Source organism: Molossus molossus, unplaced genomic scaffold, assembly GCF_014108415.1.
Source record: "Molossus molossus isolate mMolMol1 unplaced genomic scaffold, mMolMol1.p scaffold_m16_p_18, whole genome shotgun sequence".
In the NCBI taxonomy this organism is placed as follows: Eukaryota; Metazoa; Chordata; class Mammalia; order Chiroptera; family Molossidae; genus Molossus; species Molossus molossus.
The window spans coordinates 30,709,207-30,724,566 of record NW_023425353.1 but is presented as its reverse complement, the minus strand read 5'-3'; the positions used below and the strand labels follow the sequence as shown (position 1 = coordinate 30,724,566).

General features: G+C 49.6%; 1 protein-coding gene across 1 annotated transcript in view; it reads left to right on the top strand.

Moving 5' to 3' along the window:
• Positions 1-15,360, top strand: part of CLSTN2 (calsyntenin 2) — a 157,130-nt gene that overhangs the window by 24,930 nt on the left and 116,840 nt on the right. The window contains exons 2-4 of the mRNA XM_036267466.1: positions 7,992-8,104; positions 8,160-8,387; positions 9,094-9,302. Coding sequence (XP_036123359.1) covers positions 7,992-8,104; positions 8,160-8,387; positions 9,094-9,302 — 550 coding nt within the window. The remainder of the gene's footprint in view (positions 1-7,991; positions 8,105-8,159; positions 8,388-9,093; positions 9,303-15,360) is intronic.

Here is a 15,360-nt window from a genome sequence, read left to right as displayed (position 1 = left end):
GGAGAAGCCCTTGTAAGACCTATCAATGTCCTTAAACTGGGGGTCATGAAACTGGACTGGCGTTTGCTCCTTGAAGAGCAGCTGCATTCTTGAGGTGCAGTGTTTCTCAAGGGTGCTATAGCCATTATAGGTGAGATGGTTCTTGGTGATACGACTGACCTGCCTGGGGCAGGATATTTCATTTCTTTGACTCTTGCCCAATCAAGGCCATTAGTAACGTTCAGTCACTGTGAGAAGCAAAATCAAACAAACAGCACTTTCCCACCCAGTAAACTGTCCCATGAGGCACACTGGTCCTGGATGAGGTTTCGCAAATGCACGGGATGCAGTCATTGGCCAGTGATGCTCAGGAAAGTGAATGTGGGTGATAGTGTGGGATTCTTCACGGAGCAGACTTTTTTTGACACATGTGACATGCATTCAGAACATTTCTGATGATAAAATTATCTCTACTTTCAGCCTCTTCAGTTCTCAAATACAAACAGAAAGTTTGCCAGACGTGTGTGACTTACTTTTCTCCAGTATAGTGACAGCGATAAGAGCTAACACCTGTAGTGCCTACGTCGTTCCACACTCTGTTCGGTGCTTTACTTTTATTAGTTCATTTAATCCTCCTAGCAATCAACAATCCTATGAGGTAACTATTACTAATAGAATCCAGTTTACGGAAGAGGAAACCGGTACGGAGAGGTAAGCGACTTGCCCACGGTCACACAGATAGTTAACCATGGGAGTAGGATATGAGCCCAGCCTGTCTGGCTCCAGAGACAGATTTTAACCACCCATGCTTGGATAAAGACCTAGAAATGAAGTTGTCTGCCCTCAGAGCTCTGTGGATACCAAGGTCTGCCTGGTTACTGTCATACAAATGCCCCCGCTGTGAGGTGCATGGAAAATGGGTTTGCTCTGAGACTGGGGTCCTCTGAGAGGCGATGGGTCCTGTTACAAGCATCCGTAACAGGCTGTGGGATCATGTGTGTGGAAACCATGGCTGGAAAATTACAGCCTTTTGGTCTCATGACCTCTTCCTACTCAAACGTGATTAACGACCCACGAGAGCTTTTGTCTATGTGGATTATATCTGTTGATATTTACTGTATTAGAAATGAAAACTGATTTTTGAAAGCTTATTTCTTAATTTGTCTTAAAATAGCAATGATAAACTCATAACAAATCAATATATATAACATAATTTGAAAAAATATACATTTTCCATAATAAAGTTAGTGTGAGAAGTGGCACTGTATACTTTTTTTTTTTTTTTTTTGGTACGTGCCCCTAGCAGGAACTGAACCCAGGACTCTCTGGTCCGCAGGCCAATGTTCCAGCCACTGAGCCAAACCTGCCAGGGTGGCACTGTCTACATTTTTGCAATCTCTTCCATGCCTACCTTAACAGAAGACAGCTAGGTCCTCACCTCTACTTCAGCCTTCAATCGGTCATGATGTGTTGTTTAGGTCAAAGCAGGTGAAGAAAAAAATGTGGCCTTACCCAGGTATGTACTTAGAAAAGGGAGGAGTATTTAATAATCTTTTCAGATAATTGTAGATATTCTTCTCTGCTACTATACCAGAGCTCCATAAGTAATAGTCTCTGAAAGGTTAGTTACAATAAAAAGTCTCAAATCACATTAATGAACTTATTATACACTGTTACATTAAAAACCGTTGGTCGATTTCACACTTTCAATGAGTCTTTTACTCATATGTGACTACATAACATTATGCGTTGGTCATTTGGGGGATATTGATTGATTCATTGTTTAGTACATTTTTCAAAAGTTGACATAATTCATTACATGATATCAAACAGTCACATTCATTAATATCACTCAGAAAAGTAGTAATGTATTGGTATATTGTCAGATTCTCTGTGGCAGACACGAGTTTTCCAAAACTAAAAGCTTGGATTTTATTTTTGGCAACAAATCCTACCAGTTCTTTTCCTTGAAGTGACAGACTCACTTAAAACAATGTCTGCCACACACTCAAGAATGAATAAACATAGTGTGTCTGTCAGTCACTCTTTAAGTAAAACTGGCGTTTCATGAAGAAAGGTCCTAGGTCAGCTCCCAACTCTCTCACATCACACAAGTGCTTGTCCTAGAGACAAGCCAGCATACTTCCACACAAAGGTGCTCCATGAGCACTTGCCCTTGGCCACACAGAATATTAAAATATGTGTACCCAAGAAATGAGATCTAATAAATACTTACTGCATCATTAGAGTCATTCTTAAGTGCTGCTCAGACACCAATGCTTTCATTCACCATTGTTTTTACACCATTAATGCAAATATCCACACAGTGAGAAGGTCATATAATGTCTTAGTGTAAATAGGATGCTAGGTTTGACTTTGTGGACCCTGTAGAAAGGGCCTTGGGGATCCCAGGGATTGACCGATCGCACCTGGAGAAGCACGGTCCCAGAACACCGCTGCCCGGTGACAATCTTGTGAGAGAACACAGAGAGTGCTGGGTTTAGATCCAAAGGGTCCAGGTGTCAGTCCTTGATCTGCTCCTTCCTATCGAAGTGACCTTGGGTCAATCACTTAATCCCTCTGACACTCAGTTTCCTCACCTGGAAATGGAATCAACACAGTCTGTTGTTCAAGGTTAGCTACAAACTACAGTCTAAAAATCAGTTTCAGTCCTTCATGTATTCATTAATGAGTCCATTCATTCAGAAATTCCCCCTAGGCTTTTCTGGGAGGAACTGAGACAACTGCGTCAGCTTCTGCGGGTGTGCTAAAGGTGACAGGGGGCAGAGCCCCGTGCTCAGGCACCACAGCACTCACCCTCCGACCCGGCCCCTCCCGGGGCTCTTGGGGAAGCCAGTCAGCCCTTGCGCCCCGGCCAGTGTTAGGTAGCCCCCGAGGTCTGGCAGCTGCTGGCTCATTTTCCCATCGCTGGTCCAAAGTACATGGTCATCCGGGTGCTACGCTCCAGCTCTCCCACCTAAGAAAACACGTTGAAAAGCAAGATTTAAAAGATGGTATTTTTATATGGAAACCAGTAAGTCTGATGTTTTTCCTTTTTAAGTGCATCATCCTCCCATTGCAGTGCTTTATTAATAATAACAGCCCTGGCTGGCTTGGGAGTGTTGGCCCATGGACCAAAGAGACATGGGTTCGATTCCCAGTCAAGGGCACATACCTTAGTTGTGGGTTCGACCCCTAGCCCAGTTGGGGTCATACGGGAGGCATTTTATCAATGTGTCCCTCCCACCTTATCTAAAAAAATCAATGAAAAAATATTCTGGCGTGAGGATCAAATAATAACAATAATAATAATAATAGCAAACTCTAGTGACAGGCCTCCCACAAGATCCAGACAGCCCAGTGTGTCATACACTGACACTGGGAACTTTCTTCCACTGTCTCTCTCTCAACTTGCAGTGTTGCAAATTTGCTATTTAATGTCATTCTGAGTAAAGAAAAATCAAAAGTTTAATTTATTAGCACGAATTTTACCATTTATCCCTATACTGTGCAATGCCAGCCTTAAGTATAAACACAGGAGCAGTTAGCGGCCGTGCAGAACCTCCGGAAACCGCGGCATTTGCAGTTCGTAGCTCCCGTAGGCATGTGCATTTAGTCCTTCACCAGAGCAGAGTAAATGCCACGCCAACCGAACTCAACTATTTCTACTTCCCGGCTTCATATGTACGCATCCTGCTACCACTCTCCACCTTTGGCTCACAGATAGAAACGACAGTCCGAAAAGAAAGGGAACCACAGGCTGTCTTCTCGTTCCCTTTCCCGCTTGTCATCACGGTCAGCATGCGTTGTTGCTGCGCAGAGAAGTAGCAGGAGGAAGGAAGGCGACCCCAGGGCTCTGTGGTCGATCGTGTTTCTGTGGTCTGAACAATTTGGTTCGAACAGAAGGGATGGCCTGTCGGGCTGTCAGCTCTTCACCTACCCAGTGCTCACTGTCCCAGGCGTCGGTGTTATCCCTGCGTCCCGCTGACTCCCGTGCGCCCTGGGCCCCGAATCCTGTGCTCGCGGGGCCGTCCGAACGCTGTATGTGAATGGGGCAGCAAGGACAACCAACACGCCTTCGACACCCGTCTCTCGGCTCACTGCGTGCTCCATTGTCCATCCAACTTCATTTACAGGACAAAAGTTCAAAGATAAAATTATTAAGAATTTCAAGATGGCAACAGCAGAGATTTAACCCAAGCTCAGGACCTGCTTGAGCACGGCCCCTGCATGGTTGTCAGGTCACATACCCATGAAGCCAGCCCTGCCCCACGGCCTCTGCTCCCACCACACTGGCCCTGATGTTCCTTGGCCTGATATGTTCCTTCCGGTAGAAGGGCCCTACAGCGTCTGTCGCAATGCCCTGACACTCAGTTCCCTTCTTCATGGCCTGAGTGTGTTCCTCTCTCCCCTCCTGTGGTCTCAGCTCCCCCGCCACAGCCTTCGGTTTCACCCTTAGGTTAGCCCTCCTGCCTGACCAGGTTGGAACACTCCCAACGCCAACCACCTACCACAGCCACCTTTCTTTATTTAGGTGTGTGGTTCTCTGGTCGCTTAGTTCTCTCCCTCCGGGTCTGCGGCAACTGGTAGGTCAGGACTGGTCTGGTTTCCTCATCGCTGTTTTCACCAGTGCTGGGAACATCGTTACTAATACATGTTTAGGAGGTGAATGAATGAATGAATGAATGAATGAATGAATGTCTTTGCACCCGGAATGTGTCGGAATGAAGAGGGATAAATGAGAGTGACATGAATTCCAGGTTTTGTTCCAGGGGACCTAAATCCTGTCTCAGTCTGGGCTCGTGGAAACGAAGTGGGCATCACACTGCCCTTGTTGACGGTCTCGTCTACTAAGTGGCTTAGGGAGAGGGTATCCTTACATTTTCAGGTGCGCAAGTCCTTCTCCTTGTGTCTCCAGGCCCAGCATTGTGCCTGGCCCTTAGTCAGCTCTCAAAAACTACAGGGTGTCCCCTGGCCGGCTCAGCGGTTAGAGCATCAGCCCGAGGACCAATGAGTTGCAGGTTCAATTCCGGTCAAGGGCATGTACCTCAGTTGCAGTTTGTCCCCAGCTCTGGTCTGGTTTGGGCGGGAGGCAACCAGTCAATGTGCCTCTCTCACATCAGTGTTTCTCTCTCTCTCCCTCCCTCCCACTCTATCTGAAGATAAATAGAAAAATATCTTTGGATGAGGATTTAAAAAAAAAACAAACAACTACTGGGTATATTGAATTGAATTGAGCTGAATTTACTAAGGTGAAGCTATGTAGCCCCGAGTTTACTTCATGTCGCCCTTCCTGTGTCCCCTCTTCCCCCTCCTCTTTCTCCTTTCCCTCCTTCCTCTCCTCTCCTCTTGTGAAGGATTTCTGAGTCTCGAGAACAACTTTAATTGCCATCAAGTATTTCCAACAGAAAATTACTCTCTTTTATTTTGGGTTGAACTGGACTCTTCAAAAAGAAATGGTCTGGCCCTGGCCGGTTTGGCTCAGCGGTTAGAGCGTCGGCCTGCGATCCTGAGAGACCCGGGTTCGGTTCCAGCAGAGGGCGCGTGCCTCGGTTGCAGTTTGTCCCCGGCCCTGGTCAGTTGTGCGGGTGGCAGCCACTCGATGTGTCCCTTTCACATCGATGTTTCTCTCTCTCTCTGTTCCTCTCTCTCCCTCCCACTCTACCTGAACAAAAAAATGGGAAAATGTCCTCGGGTGAGGATAAAAAAATTAATAAATAAATAAAAAACAAAAAGAAATGGTCTGATTGGTTTTATAATCATGGCTGTTTGGGCGCCCAGAGAATGCCCGAGACCCGTCTGGACATATTTGGTAGTAATATCCCTATATTGGCATTGATCTCTGGATAGAATCACAAGGCAGGCACTTTGGAAGTTCATCCATTTAAGCCCCAGATAATTCTGAGCAGAAATCACTTGAGGATGGGGTTAATCCAGCCGTCCCGCCTAAGGGTTGCGGGGGCTCTGTCAGGGAGGCTGTTGGCAGGTTTCGGGCGATCTGAGCACCAGCAGGGTGATGGGAACCAGCCTCCTCGTTAGCGCCCGGGCCACAACCTGTCTGTTCTGTCCAGAATTCCACAGCTCCGTTTGAGAATGGCCGGGAGGGGAGGTAGTGAAAATGGAGTGTTCATAATGAGATTGAGGATCAATGAAATAATAAAAATCAAAAGCCTAAGGGTACGTTTGTTATCGATTGACCATCTCAGAAAACATTGTTAGTAAGAGATCAGGGCATGCTTGCTGTATGTAAACTGGGGCATTTGTCCCTGCGTGAGGCTTGAATGGGGATATAGAATGTGACAGAAAGCAATTCCCATGGTGGTCCCTCAAAAATTATGGGGCTGCCCTGGCCAAGTGGCTCAGTTGGTTGGAGCATCCTCCCTTACACCAAAGGGTGGCAGGTTTGATTCCTGGTCAGGGCATATACCTAGTTTACAGGTTCAATCCCCAGTCGGGGAGCATGCTGAAGGCAACCAATTGATGTTTCTTTCTCACATGGATGTTTCTCTCTCTCTCCCCTCACCCTTTCTCTTTCTCTAAAATCAATAAAAACATATACTCAGGTGAGGATTAACAAAAAAGTTATCGGCTGCTTGGAAACGGGACAGTAGAGTCATGGACTTAGAAGTCAGCCATATCTGGGTTTAACACCAACTTTAGCTCTGCGACCTTGACCAAGTAATGACCTCTCTGATCGTTTTTTTTTTTTTAATCTGCACAAACTGGTATAAAACCTCTGCCTTACAGGTTTGTAATGAAGATCGAAAGCGGGCACCTGGGTGGGGGTACAGAGCCTGGCACCTGGCACAGAGCAGGCATGCAGTCATGTTATCCCTTCATCTCACACGGTCACTTTGCAACAGCTGGGCAGGTGCCTGGTCACCCTGAGAGTGAGGGCCCCCTGGTTCCAGCAGTGCAGCTGGGGCAATGTGAAACCAGGGTTGGGGTATCTCAGGGTAGATGTCCTCCTCCCAACATTACCTCCTGGCCCATTTTACAAGTGACACAATCGAGACCCAGAGAATCAATGTAATTTGACTAATTCAGTGAGTCAGTAGCAAACCTGGAATTTGAATCCAGACCTCTGGGCTCTAAGCCTGCATTTTACTTCCCGGCCACCGACCTACAGCCAAATGCCTTGTTGCCCAGGCCCTGACCCTCACATGCTGCTTTGCACTCTGGGTGGTCTTTCTGGACATCGAGACATTGTCTCCCCGACCAATGTGCAGCGGCCCTCAGTGCAGGAAGGGAACAGGCTTGAACTTCTCAGCACCTCCCAAGGCACACAGTGCAGGGCTTACTTGCAGTCAGGGTTCAAGAAACAAATATCCATCAATTGAGACAAGGAAGATATTTTCATAGACATATCATTGTAATGCAGAGAAATAGTTATAATGTGCATTAACCCAGCTGAGGGGGAGAAATGCATTAATTTCACAACATGTTCAGCCCTTTAAGAAGTTAGCTTCTCAGGCTCCACAGGAATTCTGGAACTCACAGACTCACCCCCACTGTTGTGAGAGAAGATTGCAACTCGGAGTGGAGACCCCCTCCCCACAGGGAAGTGGTGGGTGGAGAGACACAGAGGCAAGCGGGGGGGGGGGGGGGGGGGGCGGCACCATAGGGTGTTTAAACCAGAAGCAAAGGACAGAGCAGAACAGTGCGGCTCATGTTTATCAAGCAAACAAATCACCTGGAGACCCAGTTAAAATGCAGATTCTGACGCAGGAGGCCTGGGTGGGACCTGGGCATCTGGATTTCTAACAAGCGGCCAGGGGATGCTCCTGCTGCTGTTCAAAGCATACTTTCCAGTAGCAAGGCTGTGGGCCCAGGACCAAAGACTGAACGTTTGGGCCTCTTCCTCTCTTCCTCTGCAGTCATTTTTCTTTTGACTGTGGACACATTTTGCATCTCAGACTGGGCAGAGGGCAAGCAAGAAACCTGCTCGGAAAAGGAGGAAACCGGATGATCTGCCAGCTCCCGGCGCATGACTCTCCCCTTTTTCCTCCCAGATACACTTGTTGGGTGACATTTCCACGCCCATCTGCGACACGGCGGCGTTGGGCCAGGTCTCCGGAGGCCGCCTCGGGCCTGGCAGCCTGTGTGGAGGAAATGGCCTGCAGGTGTCAGCTTTGCAAACCCGGCAGCAGAAGCTCTGTCCCCAGTAGGGCCGTTCTCAGGACCCCACTCACTGCCTTCCATCCTTCTGCAGGGGAAATTTGTGCGTTCAAGATCCACGGCCAGGAGCTGCCCTTTGAGGCCGTGGTGCTCAACCAGACGTCGGGAGAGGGCCGGCTCCGCGCCCGGGGCGCCATCGACTGCGAGCTGCAGAAGGAGTACACGTTCATCATCCAGGCCTACGACTGCGGCGCGGGGACCCGGGCGGCCGCCTGGAAGAAGTCGCACAAGTGAGTCCGCCCGTCTCTGTCACGTGCTGTTCTCCAGCCATGTCCCCAGTGGTCGCACCACGATGCTCAGCCCGCTCTACTGCTGGCCGGTTTCCCCGGCCCTGGCAGGCATCGGCACCGGCGCTTCCCACAACTGAAACTCTCTACCCCCAGTTCACAGGGAGACAGCCCTGTCCCACCATCGGAACTGAGATCACGTGTCACTTCGTCTGGGAAGCCTTCCCTGAGCCAGGCCAGCCCTGCAGACCTGGTGGGGGCCGTTCCCTGGGTTCTGCCATGCCACGTGCCGCTCCGTCCCAGACTTTCCCTTTGGGGTTGTAACTCTCCCTACGGAGTTTGACTCCGACGCGAACACGGAGTAAGAGTGTTCACTTCTGGCTCAATGGAGCAGTGAGTGAGCAATGCAGGAATGACTAAGGAAAGGAGAAACGATCCAGAGGAATGCTGGTGCCTAGAGCTGGGGGACATGGAAGGTCCAAGAACGGGAGGCGTCCCTCCGGGGTGGCTCATTGCAGGGGATAGGGCGAGGGCAGGTGGAGGGTCTCCAGAGAGGGAGGACGGAGCACTCAGACTGCAACTGCCCTGACCGGCTTGTGGTTTCTCCACTTCCTTGGTGTGGAGGCCTGAGTCGACGCCCATGGGAGGTGGGGAGGATGGTGTGATGCTTTCTTTACCACCATCCCTTCTTTGCTGTGTGTCGTGCCAGGGCGGTGGTCCACATCCAGGTGAAGGACGTCAATGAGTTTGCGCCCACCTTCAAAGAGCCGGCCTACAAGGCCGTGGTGACCGAGGGCAAGATCTACGACAGCATCCTGCAGGTGGAGGCCGTGGATGAGGACTGCTCCCCCCAGTACAGCCAGATCTGCAACTATGAGATTGTCACCACCGATGTACCTTTTGCCATCGACAGAAATGGTGAGTGTCCTGAGAGGCCCCAGTGGGGGCAGCAAAACAGCCCGCCTCCCCCATTCTGAAGGCCAAGTGGGGAACTGAACCTACTCAGTGAGCGATGCCTTCCTTGCCATCCCTGATTTGGCTCTGTAACCCAGAACTCAGTCCTGCACTAGAGGGACAGCCTGACATTACTGGCAGCCCAGCCAGGTGTAAAACATCCCTCCAAGACACCTACTCAGTGAATAGAGTCTGTAAAACCCACAGTGCCACTCATCTGGGTACTGCAGACAGGTTGGTTTCCTGGCAGAATTTTTCGGTGAGTCATGCCATCAGCTCAGCCATGTCTGAGTTCCTGTCTTACACAACCAGGTGTGACATTACCCCACCACAACAATCTGCTTCCTGCTTCTAAACAAGGGGGTGCTAAAAGAGGAGGTGGAGATTTTTGAGACACCTTAGAAGCTGTAGATCCATTCAGGAATTTTTACATATATCTTCAGATAGAATGGGAGGGAGAGAGGGGGGAAGAGAGAGAGAGAAACATCGATGTGAGAGACACATCGACTGGTTGCCACCCACACGACCCCAACTGGGACCGGGGACAAACTGCAACCGAGGTATGTGCCCCTAACGGGAACCGAACCCGGGACTCTCCGTTCCGCAGGACGATGCTCTAACCGCTGAGCCAAACCTGCCAGGGCCCATTCAGCAATTTTTAAAGGTCTTGCCAAAGTCCTTTGAGAATTTTCACCCTAATGAAAATGAAGGATGGAAGAACCCTCCCACACCCCAGTCCCAAACTGAACTTACTGAACTAAAAATGGTTCTAATAAAGCCACCTGGACATTTCTCCCTCACCACCCATTAAAAACTCGTTGTGGTGTAAACATGACAGCCAGAGGCCCAATCACTCAGCCCACTTTAACTGCAATTTTCAATAACTTGATGTCAGTCAAAGGATAATTATTTGCCAACTATTTTTTCATTGTTACCGTGAGTGTTTGGGTACATGCACATTGTCCCACTTTGTTTCAAATAGGATTCAAGTACTGCACAAAGACTCGAAACGTTGCAAAACCCAAGGTTTATTCACCCTGTAAATATTGCAGTTACTCAGTGCCAAACACAGTGCTGGGAACTGGGAATGGAGACAGAGTAGAACCTAAAGCAGACATGGGCCTGCCCACATGCAGCTCACCATCTAGTGGGGGAGGAAATCAAAATAAAAGGTACAAAGTCAAGTGGCATCAAGGGTCAGGTATGCAAAGCACACCATGAAGCAGCGCAGGGCACCAAATGAGCTCTGAGCTCCCTGGTAGCCAGACCTAGAAGGAAACACCATCAGCCACCTGCTGACAAGTCTTCAGTGCTTCCGATGCTTCTTGGTGGTGAGACCAGGGAGAAACGTGCCCTATGACATTGTCTTCTGCGTCCGGAGAGCTGCAGCAGATTCCAGAAGGATGGAAGCCAAGAGGAAACCCTCCTGCCTGATCTCCAGTGGTCGGTGATGTGTCTTGTAAGAGGAAATCAATTTCCCTAACATGGACAGAATAGTACTAAGGCAGTGTCCTTATAAAATGCTAAAACACAAGGAAGTGACGCACACCTGGACATAACTAGGTGTTAATTGTGTAGGGCACAAGACCAGTGCATAAGAAAGTAAGATAGAAAATACCAGACTTCAAGTAAAGTTTAGTTCAGGACTAAGAAACAGATCATTTCAACTAGTAGAGTGTGTCAGAACTGCTCTCTAGTAGCTTTTCCTATCGACAAGTGGCCCATCCCCACCACGCAGACACACATCTCAACACACACACACACACACACACACACACACACACACCACTTCATAAAATATAAAACAACTCTTTTGAATTTTTCTGTTCCGATACGATCAGCTGTTTGGTCTATGTCCACAAATACAAGAATTTGGGGAGTGACAAGTCCCTGATGAAGAGCAGGACTAGAGAAGGGGGCATCTGTGATGAGTGGTCCAGCTCCCCTTGACCTCCTCCCTCAGTGCTCGAGAACCACAGGCCAATGAGAGATGAGATGCAAATTTTTTCATCAGAGGGTAAACTGCCCCAGCCATGAAGATAATTACTCACCTTGATGAGCCATTTCGCTAACATATGCCAATTTATTTCCCTAGCTGTCTCATTAAAAGTGAGTAATGGTTCTTTGCCAGGCCTCTGCCTCCAACGTTGGTACGACACAAGATGAAGAGGAGAGTGGGCACTCCCAGGGAGTGCGGGCCCTGACAGGGAGGTTTACAAAAGCAGTTCTCTAACTAATGAAGGTAGGACCTAGGGCCAGACGCAGAAGTGGCTTCCATTCTAATGAGCCTCCCAACTGGCCCTTCTCCATCACTCTTCCAGCGACCTCCCAAGCTCCTTGAAGGGGCTCTTTGCATGCATATCAGAAAAAGTATGGCTGAGTTGGGGCCCACTCATCTAGGCCGCATGGCTTCAGGGGGATGGCTCCTGGCCCCTCCAATCTGGCAGGCTTCTGGCTTGTGGGGGAAGGAAGGGGAGCAGGGTGCAGAGACGAGAGAAGACAACATGGAGGGAGAGAGACCTGTCCTAACTGAAGACTCGACCTCTTCCAGCGGAGTCCTAAGCCTCCCTCCCCTGTGAAATCCTGGAGCTGCCGTTCCTGCCCACTGTGGGGTTGGGAGGCCTCGCGAGAGGCAGTGCCCGGAGATGGTGCTTGGAGGGCACGTGGTGTAGACAGAGCTCAGCTCACGGTGCCATGACGATTAGATGTTTACCTGGGCGACGGGGACGAAGGTTACTCACTCACTCCCCGTGGGTTTCCAGGCTGAAAGTAGGAGCAGGTAACTGAGCTGGTGACATCTCCCCCCTCTTAGAAGGTTCTAGATTGATTTCTGATGGCTGCCAGGCCCCCATCTTCTGACACTCGGCCAGTTTATTGGAGATTGGTGGGGCCTAGATGCTCATTTCCCCTGAACAGATGGAAAACTGAGTCCTGAAGCATAAAGAGCTTGCCTGCCGGCACCTGTCACACAGGCGGCAGAGTCGGGCCCGGAGCCCAGGGCCCCTGAGTGTTGACCCCCAGGCCTTCCCACCAGTGATGGCATCACTCTCCTTAATGATATTTGACAGGAACGCACAGCAATGGTCGTTTAAGTTCAAAAACACAAAGTTGCATCTTAATCCATCACTGTGTGTGTGTGTGCGCGCGTGTGTGAGAGAGAGCTCTTTGACAAGTTACTCAACTTGCCTCAGATACTCATCAGTAAAATGGGAATTAAATATCTTGCCTGTGTAAGGGGGTGATAAACTGCAAACATGCCCCTCCCCCAACTCAGCCATGCTTGAGACTGACCGCAGCAGAGCATCAGGGGTCCCAGGGGCACCCACTCACCTGGACAGCCTGCGCCACCTCCCAGGGGCTGTCGGGTCGCGGCTGAGCTCTGCCCTAGGCTGCCCTGCTGAGCGACAGGACTCTGCAGCCTCTGAGTGAAGTGTGTCCTGGGGTCTGCTGCTGCGTTTCTTTCATTTCATATATTTACTTTAATTTATCTTTATCTTTACTGTTGAAAGTATTACAGATACCCCTCCTTTTTTCACCCATTGACACCCTCCTCCCCGCTCCCAACCCCCCACCTTCCCCACACTGTTGTCTGTGTCCACTGGTTGTGCACATGTGCATGGAAGTTCTTTGGTTTATCTCTTCCCACCCCCGCACCCCCTTCCCTCTGAGGTCTGTCAGTCTGTTCCCTACTTCCATGTCTCTGGATCTATTTTGCTTATTCCTAAAGCAAACAAAAACACTTCTTTTCTACCTGAATAGAAAAGGAACAGATGCTCTTTGTGGGAAATTTGGAAAACATAGAAAAGTATGAAGAAGAAAATAAGTCACTTATAATCCCACTAAAGATAATTACTATTAAAAATATTTTTTAAAGGTCACCACTATTGACATTTTACCAGTAGGTGGTGGTTGTTCTTTACTTTTTAAAGAAAAGTATGGCCACACGTTTCTTGCTTTTCTTTATCCTCCCATTTTTACATAACATTCGATTATATGGATTTTTCCACCCTTAAAATTGCTTCATAATTACCACTTTTAGTGCATTCCGTTTCATCCACAGACTCTCTCCTTGCTATCAGACATGCAGTTTGGGCACTGTTTTTTCAATGTTATAAATAATGCTGAGATGGACATATTTTCACCTGTCCTGCAATTTTTCACAATAAATATCTGAAATTTTTATTATTTTTCTGGAATCAATTTTTAGGTGTGGAATTGCATGCCCAAAAGGTATGAACAATTGCAAAGTGACTGGCTCTACAGCTTTCCAAGAGGGTTGCTCCCGTTTCAATTCCATGGGAAGAAGCGTGCAGGTCACTGGGCTTGTCTCGTTGCACCCCGCCCCCCACACACCTGGGTTTTAAAAATCACCTTCACCAGCGTGCGAGGTCCATGCTGGTTGTTCTTGGAGCGTTGGCTTCCCAGGTTCCTTCAAACAGAGGAATCCGCCCAGGGATAGCTGTTCACCTGGGTAAACGCTGGGTCTCCCGAGAAGGCACTACTAGGAGAAATCATTCAAATGTGAGGGAAAACAGAATTATAACCGAAGTAACATGGATGGCTTCTTCTGGGCTATCCAAACATTGTAAACGGATGTCTTACCCAGGTAGCGCCCTCCCCCGCACGAGGGTCGGCCACCACCTTGCACTCCCATGTTGACCTCAGGCTGCACACTCTGTGCTCCGAGTCTTATCCGCACATCATGAAGGCGGTGCTGGCGGGGAAAGTAAATTGGTTTCCCAGACAGTTTCATTAAGACCGTTCCGGGAGAGGAGCCGCTCCAAGTGGAGGCGCGGCTGGCCGGCTGGTGTGTTTGTTCTCCAGCACAATCAATAGTGTGTGGTCTGCTGAGTGTCACACGGATTGTACACCCTCCGCCTTCCTCTTCTAAGAGACGTACCTTTTGAGAGCCATTTAACTTTAAAAAAAGAGAAAGTTAAAACTCTTTGTTGAAAATTCAATTGGATGCTGCTGAAACCTACTTCTCCGGGTTCTGTTACGCGGCTGCACCTGACAGAGTTCCCCCCTGTGATAACTGGAACCACAGACCAGTCTGCTAACAGAACCCGCAGGGAGGGCCCCGCCAGGCCCGGATGCTGAGCTAATCCGGCCCTGCGGCCCACAGGAGACTAAAACAAATGCTGGGGGGGGGGGGGGGGGGGGGAATGAAAGGGATTCTGAACACCAGCCACCAGGCCTAAAAGACCTCAACCCCATTATTATTCAGAGGTTTTTGACTGGCCTTGTTAAAGTAAATTTTAATTCAAATTCATAGCTGCAGTTGCATTTTTAGAAACAGTCCAGGGCAGAAAAACAAACAAATGGTTCTAATTCTTGGTACAAAGTCTTGGGCAACTTCATTCCTGCTCACCACTGCTCACCTCCTCCCCTTCCCCCCCCACACAGTTCCACCCCCTCCTCACCACTGCTCACCTCCACCCCTCCCCCCACACTCAGTTCCACCCCCCTCCTCACCACCGCTCACCTCCACCCCTCCCCCTACACTCAGTTCCATCCCTCCTCCCACCACCGCTCACCTCCACCCCTTCCCCCCACACTCAGTTCCACTCCCTCCTCACCACCGCTCACCTCCACCCCTTCCCCCCACACTCAGTTCCACCCCCTCCTCACCACTGCTCACCTCCACCCCTCCCCCTACACTCAGTTCCATCCCTCCTCCCACCACCGCTCACCTCCACCCCTCCCCCCCACACTCAGTTCCACCCCCTCCTCACCACCACTCACCTCCACCCCTTCCCCCCACACTCAGTTCCACCCCCTCCTCACCACCGCTCCCCTCCACCCCTCCCACACACTCAGCGCCTGCTCATGGCCTCCCACTGAGGGCTGTGACACTGGGTGATGGGTGCAAGGACGTTTCCAGTCTTTACAACCTGCCAGGACTTTCTGAGTGTCCCAGGCTTTCTTGCCTTAGCCCCTGTTGCCTCAGTTTACATGAACAATATCCATCAGTGGAAGGGAAGACAGCTCCTTAAGTAGTCTTCCCTTAGGTTGGATGAAA